The sequence below is a fragment of the Budorcas taxicolor genome, chromosome 12, assembly GCF_023091745.1.
Source record: "Budorcas taxicolor isolate Tak-1 chromosome 12, Takin1.1, whole genome shotgun sequence".
NCBI classification, from domain to species: domain Eukaryota; kingdom Metazoa; phylum Chordata; class Mammalia; order Artiodactyla; family Bovidae; genus Budorcas; species Budorcas taxicolor.
In genome coordinates, this window is record NC_068921.1 from 70775327 (window position 1) to 70788391 (window position 13065).

Genomic DNA, 13065 nt, shown 5'->3' on the forward strand with positions numbered 1-13065 from the left:
GCATTTAGCAGACTTATTAATGAGCAATAAAAGGGGTGGAAGAAAAGCAGCTGAAGAAAGAAAGAGAAACAAGGAAAGAAAGATAATTTGTGGAAACAGATTCAGTTCCTAGGCAGTTCAGGCTGGGCTGGCCCCATGTGTTCTGTAGGCCATGATCACTGGAATTTGGAGCTCAATTTCTTACTTGCTTCTTTAGTCTTATCCAAAGAGAAAACTGGATTTCTAGAGATTTCTTCTGTGCAGAGCAGTTTTGCAAAAGCTGCTTAAGTACCAGCTCCTTTTGCCAGGCTTTCTCTCTCAGAAGAATAAACTACAACCACATCCAGCTTCAAGAAGTAGCTCAACCTCTCAGACAAGGGATTCTGCTCCTCTTAGCAGCTGACGTAATTTAGGACCCTAAAGAAATCCTGGAATCCTTTGCTTTTTTCCCCAAATATTGCTCAGATTCTCAAATCAACTTGACAATTAATTTGTTGTCAGAGCACCATGCTCTGGTTTGTATGACATCAACCTACTTTTTAGATAAATGGAGTTTGATTTTCTTGAATCTAGATATTTGCCAAATCTCTGTATCTGTGTAAATTGCCTCAAAACTCAGAGTCTGAGAGCTAAAAGTGCTAACTAATGATAACAACCCCAAATGCCCTGAATGTAAATTAAGATGCTGTAGGATTGGGAACACTTGTGCACCCATGGTGGATTCATATTGATGTGTGGCAAAACCAATACAATATTGTAAAGTAAAAAAAAAAAAATATATATATATATATATATAAAATGGATAAACAAGGCCCTACTGTATAGCACAGGGAATTGTATTCAATATCTTGTGATAAATCATAATGAAAAAGAATATGAAAAACAATGTATATATATGTATGAGTCACTTTGCTGTACAGTAGAAATTAACACAATGTTGTTAATCAACTATTCTTCAATAAAATAATTTTTTAAAAATTAAAAAATGATGCTATAGAGTACCAGGAGTCATAGGCTGAAACTTATATTTTCTTCTTTACTAAAGCATCACAATATTATAAGGTCAGTTTAGGCCTTTGTCTGCCAAGTAAAACAAATTAATCAAACCATTAAAACACCAGCCAGTCCTACTGCCCAAATAGATTCTCTTTGTTTCCCTATCCTGCCACTTTTTGAAATATTGTCTGAGTTATAATATGTTACCGGGAGACATTGTGTACTAATGGGTTTCTTTCTGCTGTTAACAGGTTTTGGATTCAGGGAGATTGGAGGAAACTGGTCTAACAAATTATTTGCTGAAGAAGAAAAACAGTCTATTTTACAAGATGGTTCAACAACTGGGCAGGGCGGAGGCTGCTCTCCTCACCAAAAGGGCAAAATAGGTGAGCGTGCTGCGGGAAGCTGTAATAAAATTCACCTCCAGAGTTCACTCTTCACAAGATCTCCACCAAGGGTGGAGATAACTGTCCTCACTTGAAAGGGCAAAATAGGTGAGCCTGCTACAGGGAGTTGTCATTAAAGTTTGTCTCCAGGTTCACTAGTCACAAGATCTCCCCGGGGTCTATAACAAGCACTCTGTGCCCTTATAAAGCTCGAGAGACTAAGCTTCATGAGTGGGTCTTAACAACACATGGCGGGTTAAGAGCAGGTCTGCTGAGAATCTGCAGCAGTGGCAGGGGTGGGGTCAGGATGTGTGCACACTTCTGTGTGCACACACATGTGCCTGCGACAGAGATTTCAGATTGGACTTCCACACTTCTGGACTCTGCGTTCAGAGTCTCATAGAGCACAGAACACTCTCATTTTGCAGACCCTTTACATTCATTCTGATTGGTGCTCAGCATATTTGTGATGCAAGTTCTGCCAAGGAATATCCAGGAAATTTGAGAGTTCAGGGGATAATTTTTGGAATATTTTGATTCTAGGAAGATCTTCCAGGGAAAGGTGTAGGTCTCTTCTGTTTTCTAATCTGTGAAGAAAACTCCTACTTGATACTGTCAGCTTCTCCCTAATTCTTTGTTGTTTAGACTTAGGGGTATTTGCCACTCACCACCCCCAGGCTTCCTCTGCCTTCTAGAAAATGAATTGTCATCAGGACAAATCAAGAACTCACAATACAGTTACACTGTAGTCTGCATGGTGCTTGAAGGTTTACAGAGCACTTTCTCAGAGAGGAGGTGTGCGAAACACTATGGTCTGTGCATGGTGCAAGGAAGGGGCTCGATGGGTAACACTCAGGTCACATGACATCTTCCAAACAAGGGTGAGATGGTAGCTGAGGTCTAGTTTAGGAGACTTAGCCATTGTCGTACAGCCATCTGTGAGTTTTTCTGGAAGAAGGTGGGAGTGGGAATAGGGTTGATGGGAAGATGGAGGGAAGGAAGGTCTGGTGTTCTTGACCCTTGACATTCAGTGTTTGGGGTGGAATGAGTCTTTCAGCTGCCTGTGGTGAGGCTTCCCCATAGAAAATTTATCTCTGAGTATTAAATTATGGGAGTATTTTCTCTTCTTCATACTTTTGTGCATTTCCCAGATTTTCACTTGGAAGTAGAATAAGATTACTAGTGTAATATTTTAAATGTCTTAAAGAAAACATGTCCCAGTATCTTAAGTACTTCTATATGAAATATTTATCTGAAATGTGGCCTTAGTTCATCACTGTCTCATCTCAACCCTCCGTAGAAATGAGGAAAGGCAGAGCAGTACCTTCCGCTGCTCATAGTGTAGGAGACTTCCTGGGTTGCAGAGCTGGCTGAAGAGGTAGCAGAGTTAGAGTTTGTCCTTAGGTTTAAGGACAAGGAAGTCTGTGTTCTGAACATTTCCCAAGTACTTATATTGTATGCAAGTATAGAGTGTGTGTGTTAATCATCAAGTCATGTTTGACTCTACAACACCATGGACTTATCCCACCAGGCTCCTCTGTCCATGGAATTTTCCAGGCAAGAATACTGGAGTGGGTAGCCTTTCCCTTCTCCAGGGGATCTTCCCAACCCAGGGATTGAACTCTGGTCTCCCACATTGCAGACAGATTCTTTACCATCTGAGCCATACATCACCCTATATTTTTTTAATGCCTGAAACTCACAGAGCACTTTCATTCCCTTGAGTGTCTGCCAGTCATTAAAGATTTGATAAGCATTTGTGATTTTCTGTGTGACAAAATCACAAAACAGCCAGGAATATCCCAAACCCTTTGGTCTTTCCACCTTAGGTATTTCACATCAGAAAGAAGTATGCCCACCTGTGTCAAAGTCTTCTTTTAAACACCATGTTATCATTATGTATTATCAAGACATTGAGTAATGAGAAGAAGATCACAGAACTTCAGATAGGTCCAGATAACATAAGATGAGAGGTTTCAACAACCTCATTTTACAGGTGATGAAACTAACGGTCCTTAGAAGGAAGGTGGCCCTATGTATATAATTGGTGTTAAATCAGTTTGCAGCAGATACAGAATTAGAAATCTTTTCTTTCAGTAAATGTTTTAAATCAAGTGTAACAAATATATAATAACAGACATGGGTCATAGAATTAGAAATATTGTGCTTCCTGGTCTAGTAATCCTGCACCTACTCTAATATTCAGGGTAAGTTACATTTGTGTAGTTCTTTGTAACTTATTTTACATTGCTCTCACATGTATGATTTCACTTAATCTCATGATGGTTCATTTTTATCCATATCATGGATAAGGAGACTGAGTCCAGGGATCACCTAAGGTCACAGAGCTGGTCCAGGGAGCACAGAGGGGCCATTGCTGGGGGAGGCTGAGGGCCACCCTAGGTACTGTACTCTGTGTCAGGTCTGAGAACACTGCTTATTTCACGTGGTAGCCAAGATGGGGCCATCATCCAAGTTCACAGAGTGGCAGAACCTCACCCTTGATTTGAACTCCTGCCACTGGGTCAGGTCACTTCTCCAAAAAGAAATACATTTCTTGATCCTCATCCTTGAAGATCTTCCTGGTATTATTTCTGCATACTCTGCATCCTCTTAGGTAAGCTGTCAGATGATCAATTTTTGGATGTACAAGCATCAGATACTCATGCATTGTTCAGAGCTATAACACCAGGAGTATTAGCCCAAGTCAACAGGCTTTTAGCTCTAATAGAACACAATTCATTCATCTGAAAAGAAAACTCAACAGCTGAGAAGAGATACTTCCAAGTTACATTTTTTAAAACACATGGTTCAGGTGAGCTGAATCACTGTCAGACTGACCCTTTTAAAATGATCCATGTGAATAGCAGAGAAATTACCTTTCAGATACACAAAGCTGAAGGGGCATTAGTTTGCTAGGACTGCCATGCAAAATACCACAAGAGAAATTTATTTTCTCATAGCCCTGGAGGATGAAAACCTGAGGTCAAGGTGTCAGTAGGGTTGGTTTCCTCTGAGGTCTCTCTCCTTGGCTTGGAGATGCCAACTTCTCTCTGTGTCCTCACGTGGTCTTCCCTCTGTGTGTACCTGTGTCCTGATCTCATCTTGTAAGAACGCCAGTCTCTTAGATTAGGACCCATCTGTATGACTTCGTTTCAACTTTTTTGCCTCTTTAAAGACTGTCTCCAAATGCAGTCACATTCTGGGGTACTGGCAGGTTTAGGACGTCAACATGTAAAATTGGAGGGGACACAATTCAACTCAAAGAATAAATGACTGTCATTCATTCTGCTCTGTGATAAAGCAGAACTGGTTGAGTTTATTTTGAAGTTTCTTTGCTCCTGGTGTGTAACAAAGGTTTCATTTTATCTATTCATGAAATCAGTTAATACAGCCATAAGTTATAAAATCCCAATATCCTAGCTCTAGGAGCCTTGACCAGTTTGAATAGGTGGGGGAAGCACTTAGTATCCACGTGGCCTTGTGATCCCCAAGGTCTCTGAGCCTCAGGTCCTCACTTAGGTGTAGAACAGGGATTATAGCCCTGTCAGCTTTTTCACACTCATTAGATGAGAGAGCAGATGCTTAAGTGCTTTGAGAATGTAGAGTGTTTTACAGTATAAGAGTGGGATCATTTTTTCCAACCCTCAGAATGGGAGAAAGTAATAGCAAATGAAACAAGGGACAAAAGATTAATTTTCAAAATATACAAGCTGCTCATGCAAGGCTTCCCTAGTGACTCAGACAGTAAAGAATCTGCCTGCAATTCAGGAGAACCCTGTAATGTGCAAGACCCAGTTTTGATCCCTGGGTCAGGAAGATCTCCTGGAGTAGGAAATGTCAACCCACTTCAGTATTCTTGCCTGGAGAATCCCATAGACAGAGGAGCCTGGTGGGCTATAGCCCATCGGGTTGCAAAGAGTCGAAGACGACTGAGAGGCTAACACTTCTTGCAAGTCAGATCCAGAAAAACAAACAACCTAATCAAAAAGTGAAAAAAGACATCTGTATGTCTTCTTTATCCAAAGAAGACACACAGATGGCTAACAAACACATGAAAAGATGCTTAACATTGCTCATTATTAGAGAAAGGCAAATCAAAACTACAGTGAGATACCACCTCACACCAGGCAGAATGGCCATCATAAAAAAGTCTGCAAACACTAAATGCTGGAGAGGGTGTGGAAGAAAGGGAACCCTCTTGCACCACTGGTGGGAATGTAAATTGATACAGCCAGTATGGAAGACAGTATGGAGATTCATTTAAAAACTAGAAATAACACAACCATATGACCTGGCAATCCCACTACTAGCCATATACCCTGAGGAAACCAAAACTGAAAAACACACATGTACTTCAATATTGTAACAGCACTATTTACAGTAGCTAGAACATGGCAGCAACCTAGATGTCCATCGGCAGATGAATGGATAAAGAAGCCATGGTACATATACACAATGGAATATTACTCTGCCGTAAAAAGGAATGTATGTGAGTCTGTTCTAATGAAGTGAATGAACCTAGAACATGTTATACAGAGTGAAGTATGTCAGAAAGAGAAAAACAAGTATCTTATACAAACGTGTATATATGGAATCTAGAAAGATGGTACTGATGGAAATATTTGTAGAGCAGCAGTGGAGACATAGAGAACAGACTTATGGAGCTTGTGGGATGGGGGGAGGAAGGAGAGGGTGGGATGTATGGAAAGGGTATCATGGAAACTTACATTACTCTATGTAAATAGATAGCCAATGGGAATTTGCTGTATGACTCAGGGAACCCAAACATGGGCTCTGTAACAATCTAGAGAGGTGGGATGAGAAGGGAGGTAGGTGGGAGGTTCAAGAGGGAGGGAACATATGTATACCTAAGGCTGATTCATGTTGGTGTTTGGCAGAAACCAACACTATTCTATAAAGCAATTATCCTTCAACTTAGAGAAAAATTAAAATTTTAAAAAAGAGGGGAAGGCTCTAGGCTCTGTAAAGGCTGAAGTCAGAAGCCTTGCCTCCCAACAGTAAAACAAATGTACCCATAGGTCTTCTAAGTAGCTTCAGAGACTCTAAATCAGGAATCCCCAACCGCTGGACCACAGACTTTTACTGCTCCATGGGCTGTTAGGAACTGGGCCACACAACAGGAGGTGAGTGGTGGGCTGGTGAGCAAAGCTTCACCTGCTGCTCCCCATCACTCACGTTACACCTGAACCTCCCCCCACTCCCCTCCCTCCCCTGTCCTGTCTGTGGACAAATAGCCTGCCATGAAACTGGGTCCCTGGCACCAAAAAGCTTGGGGACTGCTGCTGTAAGTAATTAAAAGGTATTTTAAATAATAAGTTTGAAAACAAATGACACATCTACTGCTACAAAATTTGAAATCTTTTAAAAATAGTTCTTAAGAATTTATGAACAGAAAGTAAATCACCCCCCACTCCTGTCATCACACAGCTCCTCCCCAGGTGGAGCCCCAGCACCGCTGTTGGCTGTTCTGTTGACTGTTCTGTGCATCAGGAAGAACTTGTGAACATGTGGTCTTCCTGTTTTCAAGCACAGATGATAGCTGTTCTTTCCTTTTTTCAGTTAATATTATATCTCAGATTATATCAATGCATATAGTTGTCTCATTCCTTTTAATGGCTACATAGTGTTACACTTTCTCCATTTTTTTTTTTTTTTAATTGTGGCTCCAGTAGTGATGTGATTTGCTTCACGTGAAGAAGTAGACCTAGAAATGTGTTGCCTTAGGAGAAGGACTTTAAAACTCTTAAATATGTTGTTTTTGTCTTTTTCCCCCACAGGTGCACTGTGAAGGAAATAGCCAGATATCACTCACAGTGACTGTGTGATTATGAATGTTACGAATATCCAGTATACAGCCCTCAGCCTTCACAATTTTTGAGTCAACTCTGTGATTCTCCCATGAGTTCATGTCTACTCCAAAGGCATTTTTCCAACAGGTTTTTGCACTGCATAAATTATATTGTACTTTGTTTTACACCAGCTACAAACATTTGCATATTATAAGATGTTTTTTTTTTTATAGTATTTTCTCCAACTTCACTTAGTGATTTCAAGCTCTCGCAAAAGGATTTATTATCTTTATTTATATAATATTTTCCTTCTTATCCAAATCAGAGTGCAGGCCACCAATAAAAGCTGTCTCCCAGATTTTGTCTTGAGAGACTCCAGAGCCAAACTCATTTTCTAAGATTTGAGACAAAGTTGTCACAGATTTTTTTTTTTTTTACTATTTCAAGAATTACATATTACTTTCCAATTATATCAGGGGCCCTGTTTACTTGAAGACAGTGTGAAGTTGCTGTTTCATGTCACTACTTCCTTTAGCAGAACTGCAATCCATTTTTCCATTCAAAGACCTCTGATTAAAATACTACAGAGAAAACTAATAGGAAAAACATACAGTACATGTAATTTAAGTGACCTTATAGGGAAGAGAGGTGTCACCATCCAAAAAAACATATGGTTAAAATATAGGATGATATTATATGTTCATCTCCTGTGTCTCCTGCATTGCAGGCAGATTCTTTACCACTGAGCCACTGGGGAAGCCCTCTAAAAGAGAAGAGAAAATATGCTTTCTCAAAGTAGGAACCCTTCTTGGGATTTGCTAATGAAGGCCAAATGTGTGCTAGACTGTCTTCTAGATTCAGGATTTAATATTTTTTTACAATTAAAAAAATGTGGTAAAATATATATAACATAAAATTTGCCATATAACGATTTTTAATCATACAATTCAGTGGCATTAATCACACAAGGTTGTGCAACCATCTTTGTCTAGGTAACGTTTGGTAAAGTTTGTTATTTCTGCAGAGTCATTCTGGTACATTTTATTTTTCCAGAAGTGGATCTGTTTCCTGTGAGTTTTGAGCTTGATTAGCATACATTTATTCACAGTATCTTATACGCTTAATCTCTGCAGCATCTCTGTGTTCTTTTGACATTTCAATTTTCTTTGAGCCTTCTCTCTTTTATTAATAACTTTGCATAATTTTTTCCTATTTTCAAAGAATTAACTTTTTGCTTGATTGAGGCTCTCTGTTTTTTTGTTTTCTAGCTCATCATATTCTTTCTTTCCTTTAACTTTTCCTTTACTTTTGAGATTTTTTTCTCTAAATTCTTAAATTGTAAACAGATTAATAATATCATTATTTTTCTAATATAAGTATATAAAACTGACATTTTCTTTCTGAGATCCACTTTAGCTACAACCTACAAGTTTTGATACTTACTACCAATCAATAGTCAAAGTGAAGTCGCTCAGTCATGTCTGACTCTTTGTAACCCCATAGACTGTAGCCTATCAGGCTCCTCTGTCCATGGGATTTTTCAGGCAAGAATACTGGAGTGGGTTGCCATTTCCTTCTCCAGGAGATCTTCTTGACCCAGGGATTGAATCCTGGTCTCCCGCATTGTAGGCAGACACTTTAAAGTCTGAACCAGGGAATTTCTAATTTAATTAATTAACTGTATCTTTTACCAATGGGTTATTCATAAGTATGTTTTCTAAATTTCAAATGCTAATGGATTTTTTTCTATTAGATTGAACCACGTGGAACTGCTAACATTCATTCTTTTTATAAGCTATAAAATAGCACTTTCATATGGTTAAACATAATAGCTTTCTTTTGTTATTAATATATAACAATTTCATTTTGGTCAGACAACATTAGATTGTGGATTTTAAACCAAAGGTAACCACATTCACATAAAAAGTCCTTGTTTCTACCATTTTGTATTTTATTTGGGGGTTTTATACTGTTATAAATATGTATGTAACCAGTAATTTTCAAATAAATATCCTCCTTGAGTACTGGAATGTTTTCTGATATGTGTTGCAGGCTGATTCTCTTGGATGCAGAATCAGTTGGAGTTTAGTGTTGGGATGTGTATCAGGGGTGCCCTTGGGGTCAACACTGTGGAATCAGGAGGGATGAAACGGGATAGGGCAGAGGAACACTGGCCAGATAACCTTAGCTGACCACATGGGGGTCTGGAGTGATGAGGGCTCTCCAGGGTTGTCCCGACACGTCCACTGGCCAGGCTGTCATGCCTCCCCCTGGATGGGTAGTGCACATAGGCTGCTCTCGGAGGGGCTGGTGGTTTAAACTTGCCCACTGGCAGCACTTCCAGCAGCTGGACAGCGAGTCCTTGAAGGGAGGTCAGGACAGCATGTCTTCATGTTCCCCCCACAGCATGTATCACAGCTCCAGAGGTAGGTGATGAGGGTGTACTGTGGAGGAAACTCTTGATGACTGATATGTAAGTCAAAATGGTGATTTAGTGATTCTCCTCAACACCCTCTGGTCTAAAAAATAGAGAAGGACCATGTAGGGGTGACACCCCCTCATTCTCCAGAGTCAGCCCAGTTGTTACCTCCTCTAGGACGTCATCATCCTAGGTAATTCGTATTTCCATAGGACCCTGAGTGCCTCTCATTTGTTAAACTGAACCATGCTTGGCTAGTGTCCTGTTGTCTCCATCCTGAGATACTTCATTTGTAAACAAGGGGTCTGTTCTTTCCATCGTGCACTGAGTTCTGTAAATGATGTAGCCTGCCCTGTGAGTGTGCACATGTGGTCTGTTTTCTCATTAAATCAAGTGAGAAAAAGACTTGGAATTGTGCCCTATCCACTTTTTAATTACGTCTTCCAGCACAGTGTGCATCATGTAGGGGGTGTTCAGTAAATGTTTGTTGAATGGATAAATGTTGACTGAGAACAAGCCTTCCTTTTCAAATTTTTAATTTTGAAATTTTAAGAGGTAGCCTGGGATAACAGACAGCCCTGCTTTTGGAGTCAGCCACACTGATCTACCTGTCAGGGCTTTCTCTGCTCTCACCAGCGGTGTGGGTGCCCAAAGAATGTACTGTCCAGAGTGGGACAGTTGAGAGTGACAGGAAACCGATAACCAGCCAAGATTCCAGGGAAATAAACTGGCACCCTCGTTGATAAAGTGGGCTCTGGACACCCTACTCCTATACAGACTTAGTTTCATGCTTGGCAGAGTATCTTAACCTCTGCCTCTCTTCTTTGTCTGGAAAATGAATGTAATTCCTGCTCTTGAACCATTGTTTTGGTTGGGATGATAGATGGATCAGGAGCATCCAAAGACACAGGGTGGAATCACTGACCTTAATCACCAAGGAAAAAGAGCAAAATGGGTGTGGATGGAGGTTTGTAGACTGTAGTAGGTGTATTTGAGGAGGTCCTCATCTGATGGCCTAAACCAGACTGTTCCTCCTTCGCATGTAGTTAAAATGACACCAGCGCTCGGAGAGGAGCGCAGGCTCTGGCGTCAGCCTTCCAGGGACAAATCCTGGCTCCTCTGGGCACTAACTGGGTTTAGATACGAATTCAGCTGCCTGCTATTCATGGGCTTTTAAGGTCGGAAAGCCCACTGTGCTTCAGTGTCTTTGTCTGAAAGTTGAAGTGGGGATAGTATGACTCTCAGAGGGCTGTTGCAAAGATTACCTATGACAGTGACACTCCCAATGTGGTCTGTGCACTAGTGCCAGTCCGTGAACTGTTTGTAACCAGGTTAGAAGTACGCACAGGAAATTTAAGAAAGCTAGAAACTCAGCCATCAGCTATGTCTGTGACATCCACACTCAGGATGGTGGGATCCTGAACATCCCAGAGACCAGTGTGACTGTTGCACTTACAGGGGGAGGGGCACAGGGCTGAGCTGCACACTAGCAGTGCACAGTGGGTCACTGATCAGGCAGCAATGGACTGAAAATGTGAAATTAAATAAAACTGATACTTAGTCCCAGACAGGTGAGAAACACTGCTTTTGAACAATGCTGGATGTGTGATTAGCTTTTAACCAGTACTACCCCCTCCAGCACTACCCTCTTTATTACTTGTTACCATCTTACTTATGCTTAAAATGATACCATATGGGCTTTCAAAAGGCCTTACTATAAATTATCAATATTTTTAATAGCATTCAAAAGTTGGAAATAATTAAATTTCTCTTTAAGTTTAGAGGGGTTTTTTTCCCCCAAGTGTAAAGCCAATACTGTACATGTATTTATACTGATTCTACTCTTGAATGAGCAACATGGTCCTAAGGTTGAAGAAGGTACCTGGAAACACAACAGGCTACTTTAAAACTCTTCAGTTTTTTAAACACAAGATTTTATGTGTGAGCTCTTAATTTTCCTTTAAAAACAGAAAGAATAGGGATTAAATGAGCTTTTGTTTTTTAAACCTAATCTTCTATGGAATTTTTTTCCCCAAGAACTAAAATAGCAATGTGTGTTGAAAACTGGGATAAACATATATTTATTTGAATTTAGACCTAAAAGATAACATTACAAGAAGGAATAACATGCCCAGCACTATGAGACCTCCATCTGTACTCCAGGCCCATCTGACTTGCTTTAGGAGTCAAACTGGGATTGTGTGTGTGCGTGTGTGTGTGTGTGTGTTAAGAAGAACTAAGGTTAAGACACACTAAGAATGTTTTACACGAAGTTTACATTGGGTGGTTCTGACTAAATTCACTCTTTCACTTAGCAACCATGCTCACAAGTATCCATCCCAATAGGTGCCTTTGGTTATTCCAAACCTGTGTTTGATCTAAAATCTAATCATATTTAATTCTGGAGAACATTTTGCAAAAAACATTTTTAAAATTACATTTTGCAGACTAGACAAAGAATGAGTCTCTTATGTGTAGTTTATATAACATTAGAAATGTCATGAGGAATGATTAACAGAGGATTGTGGGTTTTAAAACCCTACATTTCACAGCAATAAAATAATTTTTTAATCCATGAGTTTATATTGATTCTGATAAGACAGAAAATAGGAGGAATGGAAAGCTCTTTTTTGCAGTAAAATGCCAACTCACAAATCTAAACAAATTGACAGAAAAGTACCATATGGCAGCCATCATTGTCATAAATAATTCAGACAGATTTCATCATTGGCTGAATATACAGTGAATGTTTGGGGGTTGGGGGAGACACGGCATTTTCATGGACTCAAAATATCTTCTCAGATTAATTCTTTAGGGAAGAATTATATTTTTAAAGTGGAAAAATCTGGCAAACACCAGACTAAGCAAGTAACTGAGTAAACATTACTAATAATGAACCTGACACCCTTAGCTTTTTTTTCCTTGTTTCTTTAAAAATTAATTTAAGTATAGTTGACTTACAATGTTGTGTTAATTTCTGCTGTACAGCAGTGATTCAGTTATACATATACATACATTCTTTTGCATATAAATTAAATCAGCAAGGTGACAATATACAGCCTCGTCATACTCCTTTCCCAGTTTTGACTCAGGCAGTTGTTCCATGTCCGTTTCTAACTGTTGCTTCTTGACCTGCATATACAGGTTCCTCAGGAGACAGGTTAAGATGGTCTGGTACTCCCATCTCCTTAAGTTTTCCAGTTTGTTGTGATCCACACAAAGGCTTTAGTGCAGTCAATGAAGCAGAAGTAGATGTTTTTCTGAGCAGAGACCATAAGGCCCCCAAAGCCTGGAAATGCACTTCCTGGACCTTTACAGGAAAACTCTGTCCATCCTGCCCCAGAGCTCTGCTGTTCTAAGCGAGGCCTGTGGACCAGCAGCATCAGTTTGCTCTGGGAGGCTGTTAGAACATGGAATCTTGTCTCTGTCTCAGACCCACTGACTCAGAATCTCTGGATCCCAGGTGAGTCCT

General features: G+C 40.0%; 1 protein-coding gene across 1 annotated transcript in view; it reads left to right on the top strand.

Moving 5' to 3' along the window:
* The window catches only part of LOC128057705 (ATP-binding cassette sub-family C member 4-like), a 390282-nt gene extending 388921 nt beyond the window's left edge, over window positions 1-1361 (top strand). Inside the window, exon 30 of the mRNA XM_052650189.1 lies at window positions 1227-1361. Coding sequence (XP_052506149.1) covers window positions 1227-1361 — 135 coding nt within the window. The remainder of the gene's footprint in view (window positions 1-1226) is intronic.
* The last annotated feature ends 11704 nt before the right edge of the window (window positions 1362-13065 follow it).